The sequence below is a fragment of the Podarcis raffonei genome, chromosome 12, assembly GCF_027172205.1.
Source record: "Podarcis raffonei isolate rPodRaf1 chromosome 12, rPodRaf1.pri, whole genome shotgun sequence".
Taxonomy (NCBI): Eukaryota; Metazoa; Chordata; class Lepidosauria; order Squamata; family Lacertidae; genus Podarcis; species Podarcis raffonei.
This window is the reverse complement of record NC_070613.1, coordinates 25983947-25997861: the sequence shown is the minus strand read 5'-3', so window position 1 is coordinate 25997861 and position 13915 is coordinate 25983947. Positions and strand designations below refer to the sequence as shown.

The following is a 13915-nucleotide window of genomic DNA, read 5'->3' as shown; positions in this document are numbered from 1 at the left end:
GCAACCTTATCCTCAGCCACTATTGGATTGTTTAGGACCTAAAGAAACTAGCAGTGGCTGAGGATAAAGTGATGATGGAAGACACAGCCTCTGATCTGGAAAGGTTTTGCAAAAGCACTCAAGGTGGATGTGTAGCAAGGCCAGTGAAGGCTGTGGCTGCAGAGGGAATGTGGCCTATGGAGAGTTCCAAGGCTCAGATAGAAAGGTCTCGAAGGCCACATCCTGCTACCAGGCCTGAAGTTCCCCACTCGTGCTTTAAAACTAAACTTATTGTGAGCAATCAGGTGCCAATGAGAGCAAGCACAAAAGTCTTTGCAGGATTGGGTCTCCTAAACTTTCAAGCGTACCATCCAAGTGTCCCCATTTTCCAGGGACAGTCCCAGAATTACGAAAGCCATCCCAGCTTCTGATTTGACCTCTTTTCCCCCTGCCGGTGCTGCTGCCTCTGAGCTCAGAGGGGAGGATGAGCCAGCGCTTGTTCTGAGCAGCGATGGCGCATCCCATTGCCCCTGCATGGCCACTGCTGCCGGCCTCCTCCCTTGGGCAGCTCATAGTGGCAAGGAGTGGGAGAGGCCGCTCCCACCAAGGTTTGCCCCACATGATGCGCTGGCTCTGAGGAGCAGGCAAAAAAGGGGGGTAGCAAAGCAGAGGACAAGGAGTCTTGATGTTTTTTGAAACTGCTTTGTGTGTCTTGGCCCTTTCTATAATTTGTTAATTGGTGTGTGCTTTCTTTTTGTAAATGCACCAAAGAATAAATGCACCAAAGAATAACATGAAATTAAAACAGGATTAAGGGGTTTTCTCAGGTGTGCCTCGTTGGTGTAGTGGGGGTGACACTTGCCTTTCTCAAAGGAAATGCTCTGCTTTTTGGGGGGGGGAATGGGGTGTCGAGGAGGGTGACTTTGGGACAGGAGTGAGAAATGTCTGTATTGCCATCTGAGGAAGGTTGGAGGGGATGCATTCAAGCAGTTGGTAGTCCTCTCTGATGCTTTTCTGATAACTAATACGGAAGTAAGTTTTTCACAGGAATTTGTGGTAGGATAATTTAGTATTTCTTTCATGCAAGAAGGATATAATATATAAAAGCACACAAGAAGCATTGTTGGTAGAACTGGCTTGTGACGTATAATGATTACATCTGCTTCAGTTCAAATGTTGAAGGAAAAAACCCTGTGTGTTATCAGTTAAATTTAATATTAAATGAATACATAAACTATTTAATAAAGCCATTAAAATGGTTGTAAAAAACACATCAGTGGTGATTTTTTAAATAAAAAAGTAATATTTATTTATAGAGCCATTGAATCAACTCTAGTAACACATGCTTAAAAAATTTCTTAAAGAAATAGCCTAAAATAATTCAGCATTACAGCTTCTTGTCTAAATTAAACCCATTTCAGTTCTGTAGATTGAAATACAGAGTCTGTTTGTCTCATCTGCATCTTACTTTGCTGCTGTCTTTTGGTATGATATTTAAAAATGCATGACTGACGCTCCTTATGTCATTAAGCATTTTTATTGAAAAAAATTATTGCATGAAACTACATTCCCAGGAACAACTTGAATAATGAAAGGGGGAAAAAAGCTGCATTGCATGTTCAATAGTGCAATTCACTTATCTACTGTATAATATAAAACACTTTTTTTTTTACAGAGAATACAAAACAAAATAACTAGTTTACAGGTTATACTAGCCAGAGTATTATTTAGTTTCAATATAAACTAAACACTTTGAAAAATGAATCAAGTGGCATATTTATTTATTTGTTTGCTTTTTTTTTGCAAAACTGCATAACAAACAGACATATTCAGTGTTTTACAGAGAGGCTTTCATAACAGGGAAACAGTTACATCTGGTTGGTTGATCTCGCCTGATGACTTTTGTCCCTCTCCTGTACAAAGTGAACTTTCAAAACTAACCCTAGGTGAGATTGAATTGGAATTCCATCTTGTAATTGGTGGAAGATGCAGCTGGGGAAACCTGGGGTTTTTTGTTTGTTTTTTACTTTTATAGAATGCAAGTTGATCTGGAAGCTGAATGCATGTTGAATCCTTCTAAGGGATGAGCTTGGGGCAATGTAGGAAATCCATGATCAGACTATCTCACTTTTACTTAATGTTAAAGGCCAGTGGAGTGGGCAATTGGATCAGGGTCTAGACATCAGGGGGAGAGAGAGGAAAAACCCTTCCTTCCAACATTTTCCTGATTTAAATTGCCCACCTTTAAACCTTTACACTGGAAAATAGCAACTTCGAAAGACAACTTCAATAGGGAAAATGATGCAGGTAAAAGGCTAACCCAACCCTCATTTAGTGCTGATACTGTCTTAGGGAGCCTCCACATCTGTTTTTAACGTCTTCTTTCTGAACTGTCTTGCTGCAGGCTCAGACACAGTTCTGTGTGGATCACACCAGCGGGTGTTCATGAAATATACTTTGTGGTTTGACAAAAGTCCATAAATAACCCCTCCCTCCTATTTTACTTACTGGGGTAAGTACCTCACTGTCTGATTAACACATATCTTAAAATTAGCACCCTAAAATGAATTGTTTTACTTAGAAAACATCTCAACGTTTGAATGGAATTGAGTTTCAAAGAAATAAGATGCAGGTCAGAACTTACAATTTGCTGTACTTTAGTGGCTATTTGGAATGGCTGCATCTTCCAGTGTTTGGGGGCGGGGGGAGGGAGTTCTTACAAACCGAGATCATGACAATCCTTTCCAGTTGTTGTTTGAATGCTTCTGAAACTGACAATGCAATGGAAAAACCCAAACTGGTACTGACAAAACAGGTGTTGTATTATGTTGTTAGAAAGCCAAGTTTCACAACATTTCAGATAGGGACAAAAAAATGGTCAGCTTACCACAGGGTTTCCCCTATATGTGAATGCCTATGTACCATGTGAGGGTTTGACAGATGTGTTTGCCTGGAGGAAAAGGGCTTCTCAACCTGGGGGGAAGTGCCTGTGAACCTTTCCAGAAAAGCAAAGAGAAACGGGCTTTGCTTCCGCACATCCTCCTGCTGGCCCCAGAGCTTCAACTCCAGATATTTTGGGGAAGAGGGAAATGGGACAGCAGGAAAAAATGGGTGTTTTGAGGCTTTTTAGAGGGTGCTCCCCACTTTATGTGATTTCGGTTATGTGCATGGGGGCCTGGAATGTAACCTCAGTGTATGTGGGAGGATGCCTGTACTTCTTGTGAAAACGATTAAAATGTCCACAAGCCTATTACAGCATAAAAGGCTGTACGAAAGCTGTAAGCCTCTGCCAACTTGATGCCTTCCAGGTGTTTTGGACTACAACTCCCATCAGCCCCAGCCAGTGTGGCCAATGGTCAGGATGATGGGAGCAATAGTCCGATAATAACTGGAGGGCAACAGGTTTGGGAAGGCTATTATTGTAAGGAATGTGAAAATCAAATTAACAATCATGTGCTGCGTCAGCCAGACCTTGATTTCCGCAATGTCTCTCATAAGATATGCAATTAGGCTGCTGAATGGGAATTGTCATTCTAAATTGCTTTTGGAGCGTAGGACAATGACTTTGCAATTTTAAAAGGGAAAATGACACCTTTTCATTTCCGTTCCAGATAACCAACACCTCCGACAAGGTCAGGAACGATGCTGAAGTTCTTGAGTCTGGAATAATGGATGGATCAAGGGGTTGAGATGTACGGCAGAAGATGCAGCTGCATTTAGCTGCGGCGTGAACAGGGTAGGAATAAAGGCTGTGTGGGGCAGCGGTGGGATTGCCAGATGGGATGGGTGGATGGGAGTCGCTGATATGAAATGGAACGGGTGTCCCGCCAGAAGCGCCGAGTGCGCGGGCACGAAGGCCGGAGTAAAGGGCGAGACTGAGAATGGAGCAAAAGGCGATGGTGAGAATGGATGTATATGAGTCAGGGAAAGATGGCTGCTGTGAGGATGTACTCCGGTGGACAGGGCAAAGCTCTGCAGCAGCGTGTGGCGGAGGGTGGCAACAGACGAGTGCTGCTGAACAGGGACAGCTGGGGAGGCAGAGAAGGCAGCTGGTCCTGGGGCAGGCACAACTTTGAGATGCTTTGCCACAAGCTGTTTCTGCATATGCTGCTGGGCCTGCAGCTGAAGAAACCTATATTTGTCTATCTCATCCGGGGAAAAGGTTATAGGCTGCTGCGTTAAAGGAGAGGGGATGCACTTACTGTACGGCTCAGTCTTGTTTTCTGTTTCACTAGATTTATGCATAGCACTGTCAGAGTAGCAGTTCAGATCCCCTTCCACTCCACTCAAGTCTACACCTGCATGGTGTTCTTCTTTGGTCTCTGTTAGGTTGGGAACAGCAGAATATCCATGAGAAGGAAAAGCACCAGGAAAACCATTTGGCTCCGAGTCACAGCTTTGTAGTAGGGGCTGCATTTCACCAGCTAAGAGATCCGGTTGATGCTTTGTTGTGGTGTCCTGTGCCATATTCAGGGCCTGATAACCTAGGTCGTTAAGCAGGCTATTGCCATAGTTAGTGCTAGCTGTCAGAATAATATTATCTATCGCTGAAGCTTCGGCTCGCTCTGTGCCTGTGCCGCTTTCCACGGAGCCAGTTCCATTGTTCCACCTGCTGCTCGTATCAATGTGAAGGGCTTTCTGAAGCAAAGGTAACATTGCTTCACTATCCACTGATGATGCACCTTTAACACCTGGTTGACTATGGGGGAGATCTTTCTCGCAGGTATTTGAAAAGCTTTCGGTGTTCTGAGTTTGCTCCTGGTTTCGCTTTGATTTCACCCTCTCTAAAAGGAGTTTGGCGGTTAATGACTTCTTCCCCACTGCTTTCCTTCCTAAGTGGTTGATGGAGCAGCTTCCAACTTGTTTTGATGGACAACTTTCATTCTGGCAGTCTGAGTGTGCAGAGTCTGATTTTCCTGGTTCAGCTCTGTCAGTGCTTTTCATATCCTTTTTGTGTTTGTTCCAGTCATGCACCAATTCTTTTGCAAGGGATCCCGAACTGCTGGCTCTTGATCTGGTGCAGCTTGATGATCTTTCGCTGCTTCCTGAATCTTGGGTGGAAGAACCTTTGGAGCTGCTGTAGCTCCTGCTCCTGCTGTGTTTACAAAGAGGGTGTCTGTTCCTGCTTTGCTTTGATACATCTCTTTGTAGTAAATGTCTATATCTCGAATGTCTTTGATATTTTGCCATATGCCTGTGTGCACAGTTTCTAGATCTTTGACTTGTTTTGTTGAAAAGGCAGCCCCCATCTGCATCATCAGAAGATGAAATGCAATTGTGCTTTTTGTGTTTACATTTCTGCCTTTCAACCGGCTTTTGTTTCCTTTTGCAGCAAAAAGGCAAATGACTTCTGCTGTGATCACTTGATCTGTGACTAGAGTAGCAACTAGCGTAACTAGTTGCACTGCTAACAGAAGTGTCAGAATAATTAGACTGTCTGTCAGAAAAGGGCTTTTGCAAAGGAGTGAATTTCCAGCAACCGGCAAAATTCCCATTGCCTTCGTTTCCCATGGACTCCCTGGGTGAATCTAACTTGTATCCGAGAATGGAATCTTTCCCGCTGTCACTTATGTCACTGCTGCAGGTGACCAAATCCAGGTCGGTTTGTCTTTGGGCATACATTAAATCACATTTTGCACATTTTTGCTTCTTTGTCCTAGACACCAAGGGATAAATGCAAAGGTTTTCAGTTACTTCCTCCTGTAGAGTTTTTTCACAGTTCTGCAACTGCTGTGCTAAAGATCTCACATGCATTGTTGTGTGGGGACTAGTTGCTCTTGTGTAACGCCTTTTTGAGCAATCAAGGGGTGCAGGCACTTCAGGTAGGTTTTCATTCAAATCATCTGAGATGTACTTTGGAGCACTTTGACTCATTTCATTCTCTGTGTCTGAATCCAATTTTGGCCAGGACTTTTTGAGGCTTAGAGCTCTTTTCTTCTTCTTTGGCTTCAAAGACTGGTTATCTTTTTCACTGGACAGTTGCTTGTTCTCAGTTAGATCTGAGGCGTCATTTCCATCTATGTCCATAGTTCTTGTTGAGTGCTCATTAGGACTTTCTTCGTCGACTTCATGATGCCCACTTTCTCTATGAGATAAGGAGAGCCGAAAATCAAAATACAATGGATTACAACCATAGGAAATGGAGGGTTCTGTTTTTGTAAACAAAAGAAGTTCTGTGGGCCACCGTAAGGCTGTCCTGCCATCTTTGCTCAGTACATGAAGAAAAGGCAATGCTTTAGGCTTAATTTCATGAACCAGTGCATTATCCCTAGGCATTTCAGCATCTGCATTGACAGCTTCTGTACAATCAGAAGATTGTTTGAATACACAGGGATTGTAGTTTCCCTCACATTGATGTCCTTGCTCAGATGATCGTTGGGCTAAGGACTCAGAGACACATTCTGGTAACAGGCCATCACTGTGCTTGTAAGTGTTTTGCTGCATACAAATGTTATTTGTTTGGCATTGAGGTGTAACAACGTTTTCCAAGGGTTTCTGGGTCTCGTTCAACTCTCCTCCTTGTTTTTTTGCACCAGGAGACCCAGAACAATCCAAATCTGGAAGATGTAGTTTGTCTTTACGAAATAAAGTATGAGTTTCTGTTTGCTCTCTGTCCTTGTACTGATTGTTTTCTTTCTGCAGTTGATTTTTCCGAGCCAGATTACAGGAGGCGAAGCTGTCTGGGTGACTTTGAATGGTGCCTAACCGTTTATGCACACTTGCTTTCCTCTCGTCCCTCATATGTATACACGCATGGCACTCTTCGGAAGTCTGCTTTGCTTTATGCTGAGGGGATCTGATGCAGTCATATGCATCTTCCATGTTCTCACTGAAAACGGATGCTGATGACTCAAGCTTCAGGTGGACTTTTTTAGAGAATGAAAAGGACACCCCGGCCCGATTGCAGCCATTGGTGCCACAGGAGAATGCGGGAGAGATGTGGCTTCTAAGGAAACGGTGTGTCTCTATGCAAGACTGGTTCTTGCTTAGCAAAAGTTCCTGCTGCTTCTCTGAAGTGCTGCTGGTGATGCTTTTTCCTTCAGCTGTATTCTTGACTTTGCCTTCTTGAGCTAACAGAAGTTTATCTTGCGGCGTCGGCTCTTTTTCTACAACCACTTGGGGAGATTTAAACGCAGGTCTGCATTCAGCAACGCTGGAAATAAATGACATAATAAAATCACTTGATTTACAAATGAATGTTAGATTTCAGAAAGTAGTCATTTTCACTGAGAAGTATGGGGTTCCATCCAAGGCATCTGCCTGCCTTTGCCCAAGCAGGTGGGCTGCGTCTTTCCTCCTGGAGCAACCCACTGCCCCAAGAGGAAAAGCACAACTCACCTGTTCAGGGAAAGGCAATCTGAGTTGCCAATACATCATGGCAGCTGTGGAGCCACGATGTATTGTCAGCTCAAAAAGTCTGAAACCACTATTGCGATGTGAACACCATTTCGGTTTCAAGGCAAGAAATTGGAGTATTGCCCAGCTCTAGAATAGACATGACTAACCTAGATTCATTGAGTAGAACCTACTTAGACACAGCCCGAATACTGCACACTGTGGCAGGCTGACCACAGTGGTATGGTAGGTGAAGTGCCCTTAGTAATATTGCCCTGCTGTGTCTTCAAGAAGCCTTTGGACTACGTATTGTACACTGTACTGTACAGTACCTGTACTTACTAGTTTAGCAGTCTGCAGAGCACATGCTTCGGATGAAATAGTTCTTGGCTTCAGTCATCTCCAGGTGAAAGATTTCATGCGGCAGGGAAAGAAAAGGTGATGGAGAGTCGCTGCCAGAGCAGGTGTATGCAAGATAGACCAACAGACTGACTCGGTATAAGTAACTGAGTGATACAGTATAAATTACCTACTGGAATCCTCTCCATTTCTGTGTTTCTTTCACAGTAAGGATGCTATTTTAGTTCCCTGGAAGGAACTATTTGGAGAGTTTGTATATGTGCAGAGAAATGAAAATAAGGATTTCTAGACTAAGCAAATAAAGATTTGGGGCTTATTTCCCCCCTCTTCCTAGCAATTTTTACAAATTGCTAAGAGCATTAAACTCAGATCTGTTTTAATAAGGTGAAATGCTCTGTTAGTGAAATATTAAATATCAGATCTGAGAGAAACAGGAGGCCAGTTTCATGCACTTTTCTTTTCCTCCTCCAACATTACCTGAACCCTTTCAATCTTCAGAGGATGTGTAAGTGACCATAGAGGAGAAGGGGCAAGAGGGGGTGTATCATCCCATTCCAGAAGCATTCAGAATGATGCTTCTGGTCTTACTGAACTGTGCTGGTGGGCAGTGAACCTGCTATTACTGTGTGGTAAGACAAGGAGACAATGTAGTGGTCTGCCAGGTTCCTTCTTATTCCATTTACAGTGACTGCAATGCAAGTGTTTCTCTTGCTCTCTGTGATATCACCACATCACCAGTTTTTATGGGTTTTGTGATGCTGTGACATCATTACACCAGTGAGATGATCTCTGATTAGTTTGGCTCACGCAGCAAGGAAAATCTGCCCCCCCCACTAAACAATAATGGTGCCAAAGCAGCTGTTGGGAGAGGCTACAAGTCAGAAAAGCATGGGGGAAAACAGGTTTGTTTGTTTTTTCTGAGGAGGGGATAATTTTCTCCAAATCTTATGGTTTTGGACTGAAAATGTTTGCTCTTGAAAACTCAGCACAGCACTATTTTTTAAATAAAAAATATGTCTCTTCTGATCAGATTAGAAAGAGGATAAAAACCCCAGCCTTCAAATGCCAAGGAATTAATGCAGGGATTCCAATTTTATGGCAAGGATGTTTTGGCATCACTGATAATTTAAAAAGGGCTTGCAGGGCATGTGATGATTATCTGTGCATTATATAAAGCAGGAGTAAAGTTACCGAGATTTCTTCTGGGACTTCTAGGGGGGTGGATATGAGATTAAAATGTAATACAAGTTCCAGATGCTTACCATTCTGACTGCTTCCGCAGCTCAGCCAGCTGATGGAGTCGCTTGAGTGCTTTTTCCTGTTTCTTCTCATCTTTCCAGGATTTTGAAGCCACGTTCCGTGCAAATTCCCTTTGTTTTAGCTCTTTCAGCCTCTGTGCAAGAGAAGCACAAGAATAAAAGATGATGCATCTCTTCATAGCACGTTGATGCTTTTGTGTTTCTACACATAACCAGACAAGATACAGGAGGCAAAGCTGATAAAATGCAATTATAATGTAATAAGTAATCCCCAGTGAGCAGAGGGGTTGGGGGGTATATTTATCCGTCAGCTTGACTCAAACTCACATCTCTGTCTAATGCACTTTATGGTAGAAGAGCTGCATCTCCAGACATGACTGTTACAACCAGATGCAACAGGAAAAACAACAACAACCCAGAAAGCCCCTAGAGCAGCTGTAGCATTAGGCTGTGTACCAGAGGTGCTACGCACCCTGAACTGGTTTCGTGGGGTGGCATTTGAAATTTCCCTTGCAGTCTCTGGCACCAAGTTTAGGGTGCATAGCACCTTATTACTTATTAGAAGATGCAAACTATTTTCACTGGGAGAATGTTGCATGCCAGGCGTAGCATGATGTTGCATGATGGCATAGATACTAGCCAATAGGTATCAATTTTACTCACACAGGCATATGAAATAGCTCTTTTGTATTATCTTAGAGAAGTGGGGAGAAAACAAAGTCAATATTTGGTTTGAATTGTTCCCCCATAACCTAAACCATTACAGCATAAAGCTATTTGGCTCCAACAACAAATATATGAATTTTTGGTACCATTGCTTCTTTCTCTAGCTCCTTGAAAGATTTCATCAACGGTGTCTCCGAAAAATTTTACACATCACTTGGGAAGACAGGCAAACTAATTTCAGTGTACTGAAAGAAGCAAAGATCACCAGTCGAAGCAACAATTCTTCAACATCAACTTTGTTGGACTGGTCATGTTGTTCGGGTGCCTGATTATCATCTACCAAAGCAAGTACTCTATTTCCAACTCAAGGATGGGAACCAAAATATCGGTGGACAACAAAAGAGGTTTAAAGATGCTCTCGAGGCAAATCTAAAAATATGCAACATAAGCACTGATAACTGGGACACACTGGCCTGTGAGCGCTCCAACTGGATAAGAGCCTTTACCAAAGGTGTCATGGACTTTGAAGAAGCACAAACTCAGGGTGAAAAGGAGGAATGAGCTAAGAGGAAGGCACATTTGGCAAATCCTCACTGTGATCAGCTGCCACCCAGAAACCTATGTCTCCACTGTGGAAGGACGTATGGATCCAGAATTGGCCTCCACAGTCATTTATGGACTCACTGTTAAGACCGTGTTCATGGAAAACAATCTTATTCGGCTACGAGTGATTGCCAAAGAAGCACAACAGCAATTAAATAATTCCTACTTTTCCCCCACTCCTACCTGGGTTTTAAATTATAAGAGTAGGATACTCTGCATATGGTTTATTTGGAAACAACCCATAAAGGCTGAAATAACAGATATGCACATATTAAAGGGCAGACATAATATTGTCCATATGCATAGTTCTATTCCAATCAAGTATTTATGGATATCCCATGCTGTTTGTTTCAGGTATCTTATGGTTGATTCCATGCCTTGGCCAACCATATTTTACTATGCAGTTGTCCATGAGAATTAGTTAACCTCAGATGTGCTTGCTTGAATGCAATCCATGAAATAAATTGTATTGTTCAAAATGTACCCAAATGGAACTAGCTGAATAAATCTTCAAATCTTTCTCCAAACAACATCAACAAATGGCCCAGCTGAATAGGCACAGATATATATATACAATAGTAGCCTTTGTATGGCTAACCATGTACGCAAAAGATGCTAAGCTCACTAACAGGCGCTGTTGAACAGTATCGAAATAATTGCGCTCATCCATAAGGGCGCTCAAGCAAGGTAGAGAGCTTGGGAATTAACATACATTTAAGTGTGCAATTACATTTTTTCATGCCATTAGGTACCTAACTGGCTGGCTAAACCTAGTCAAATGTGCCAAAGTATGATTTATTTTACAAAATTTGACTCCTTTGTTCTTTGGTTCCTATGAATAACAATTGTAAGACATTTGCAGCCTGATTGTACCAGCTACTGCACTGGCAAATAGGTGCACAGGATTAGATGGAAGGCCTTCTGCACCAGCACAACCTGCGGCATTACTTGGGTACCATAAGATCATCCAGGACATTGGCAAGCACAGGCACATATGACAATATCACATTGCTTGAATTAACTGCTATTTGTATGCAAAAACACAAGACTTGGTAGGGAGGTTGAGTTGGCAGGTTGGGCAAGGGTGGGCATCACTTGGTCCCTGTCAAAGCCCAAACCCCTATAGACATGCACATTTGCACCCTGGAAGTACACAGAGCTGATGCACACCCTTGTCTCATTCTTAAGTCCACATCCAATAAACCTGGATCATTCCCAAGTTTCATAACATGTGATGCTCACTTTGCAGAGTTGAGAATTGGCTTAAGCATGCTTGCCATCTACACTGGATTGTGGCCTTAGCTTTAGCCCGAGAGATTTTCTTGCCATTTCAAGTGTCAATGCAAGTGCAGAAAGCATTGAAGTTCAGCAAAGTTTCCCCCTCTTCTGTGCAATGTCCCAGCTTTGAATGGGATAATATGGAGCTCTTACATAGACTGGAGACCCAACATTTGGTTGGCCAGGTGAAACAAGCCATGCCTGCATCTGATTGGCTGAAAACTAGCCAATTGGCAAGACTCATCTAACCCCCAAATGTACTCTTGCTTCTGCATCATATTTTCCACTACTTTGCTAGTTTTGACTGTTCTCAAATGTTTTAAGAGAAGGCTGGAGTCCTATGCATTCTTGCTTACTAGATAGGAAGTCCTACTAAATAAAGTTGCTTTACATCTGAGTAAAATGCATCACATTGGGCTGGAAGGATTTCTGGGATTTATTCAAACCTACAATTCCAGTTTTACATCTTATTTCAAAGGTGGATGTACATTTTCTTGAGAAAAACGATGTATATTAGACACAAAACACAATTATAAAATCGTTTTAAGTTTTCCAAATTGACACAAACCATGCATTAATATAGTAGAGCCAACTGCGTGATTTGTAAAATGTCTTCAAAATCCCAACCATAAAATGACTATGATAAAATTATTAAAAAGCATAATTGGAATGTATGTCTGAGGCATACAGCATTAGCCATTTAAGCAACTGGCAGAAAGAGCAGTAAGAGAATTTGCTTTCACCATGGTAACTGGCATTCTAAAAATAACTTTGAACGGCTATTAGTTTTCAGGATTAAACGTACGAGAAAGGCAACTTTAAAATTAACTGATGCATTTCAATTTGTTCCATGGAATCGCGATTTAATAATATTGCTATGAAATTTATTTAAGTGAGTAGATGCAATGAGCTTTGTAGTAAATTTTGCACAGTAGCACCCTCTCGTCTCCCACTGCTATTCAGGCCCTATCTGGTCATTTTCTGTCCCAGGGCAAAGTTCCCTCTCTCTCCAATGGGACACTCTCCAGAGAAATCTAAGGGCTCATCACCTAATCAAAATAAATGGGACTCTGTCCAGTTCATGGGATGAGTGAACCATTCTCATGAATGCAAATGATGGTTATGCCAAAGAAAACTTAAAGTAGGACTTGTGTTTCCACGTTCAGCTGCAGCTTCCCAGAAGTATCTCATTTCGACTTTCTTTTCAAGAGGTCACAACAGTGGAGGCAGTTGTTCAGTGTTTTACTGTCAGGGATAAGGAAGGAGTGCAGAGTAAGGAACTATTCAAATCAACTTAGCTTCTAAGATAAGTTAACAGAAAGAAGCTCACAGAAGGAGAGTTCCCCATCCACCCCTCATGTCTATAGACACCTGTGTCCCAAAGAGCTGCTCTGGAGGGTCACATTGTTGCTTATTAGTTTGTTCTCATGGCTCCTTGAACAACTGGGGCCTGGAGGCTGCCAGGTGAGAGCAAATTACCCCAAACAGGACTTGGATCCTAAAATGATGCAAGGAAATTCACAGAATGAAAGTTTACCATCCTCTCCTTGCCCTAGCAATCCCCTGCTCATGTTGCTCAGGGTAGGGGCTCATAGGAGAGGCAGTGGTAATTTATATTTATTCTATTCTATTCTATTCTATTCTATTCTATTCTATTCTATTCTAATTCATACCCCGTCCATCTGGTTGGGTTCCCCCAGCCACTCTGGGTGACTCCCAACAGAATTAACGATAATAGTAATAAAAAAGCGTTAAAACATCAGACATTAAAAGCTTCCCTAAACAGGGCTGCCTTCAGATGTCTTTTAAAAGTCAGATAGTTGTTTATTTCCTTGACATCTGTCAGGAGGGCGTTCCACAGGGAGGACGCCACTACCGAGAAGGCCTCTGCCTGGTTCCCCGTAACCTCACTTCTTGCAGTGAGTGAACCGCCAGAAGGCTCTTGCAGCTAGCTGGAGGAGTATGTATAGTGTCATACATAATTGTTGGGATGAAATCACAGAATTGCAGAGTCGGAAGTGACCACCAGTGTCATCTAGCCCAACCCCTGCAATACAGGAACCTTTTACCCAAGGTAAGGCTCGAACCCTCAACCCTCAGATTCAGAGTCTCATGCTCTACAGACTTCCTTCATTATTAAGGGTGGGGGAATGCCACCTGCTGTAGGGCTGCCCCCGTCAGCATGGAGCTCCTTCATCTTCACCAAGTCTTGTCCCACTCCAATGAGGGGGATCACAGGTGGCTGTGAAGTAGAAGCAGGGACAGGAAACATCCATTCTGTGAACTTTTTAAAGCTAACTTTTCTTCAGATGCAAGTCATGGTGACGGGTGCTAGTGTTAACCTTCATATACCAACTCCTTGTTTCATTTTGCCTATTTTATTTCTAAAGACTTATATCGCATCCTACTTTCTACTTAAGGAGTCCAAGAACTCA

General features: G+C 42.7%; 1 protein-coding gene and 1 long non-coding RNA gene across 2 annotated transcripts in view; one reads left to right on the top strand and one right to left on the bottom strand.

Annotated features, from left to right (window-relative positions):
* The first annotated feature begins 2058 nt into the window (after window positions 1–2058).
* On the top strand, window positions 2059–6701 carry LOC128424101 (uncharacterized). Its single transcript, XR_008332925.1, has 3 exons — window positions 2059–2491; window positions 3591–3715; window positions 6622–6701. It is a non-coding gene; the product is annotated as an uncharacterized LOC128424101 (long non-coding RNA).
* The window catches only part of ZNF804B (zinc finger protein 804B), a 193755-nt gene continuing 183452 nt past the window's right edge, over window positions 3613–13915 (bottom strand). Inside the window, exons 3-4 of the mRNA XM_053409930.1 lie at window positions 8937–9067; window positions 3613–7132 (exon numbers count right to left, since the gene is read on the bottom strand). Coding sequence (XP_053265905.1) covers window positions 3613–7132; window positions 8937–9067 — 3651 coding nt within the window. The remainder of the gene's footprint in view (window positions 7133–8936; window positions 9068–13915) is intronic.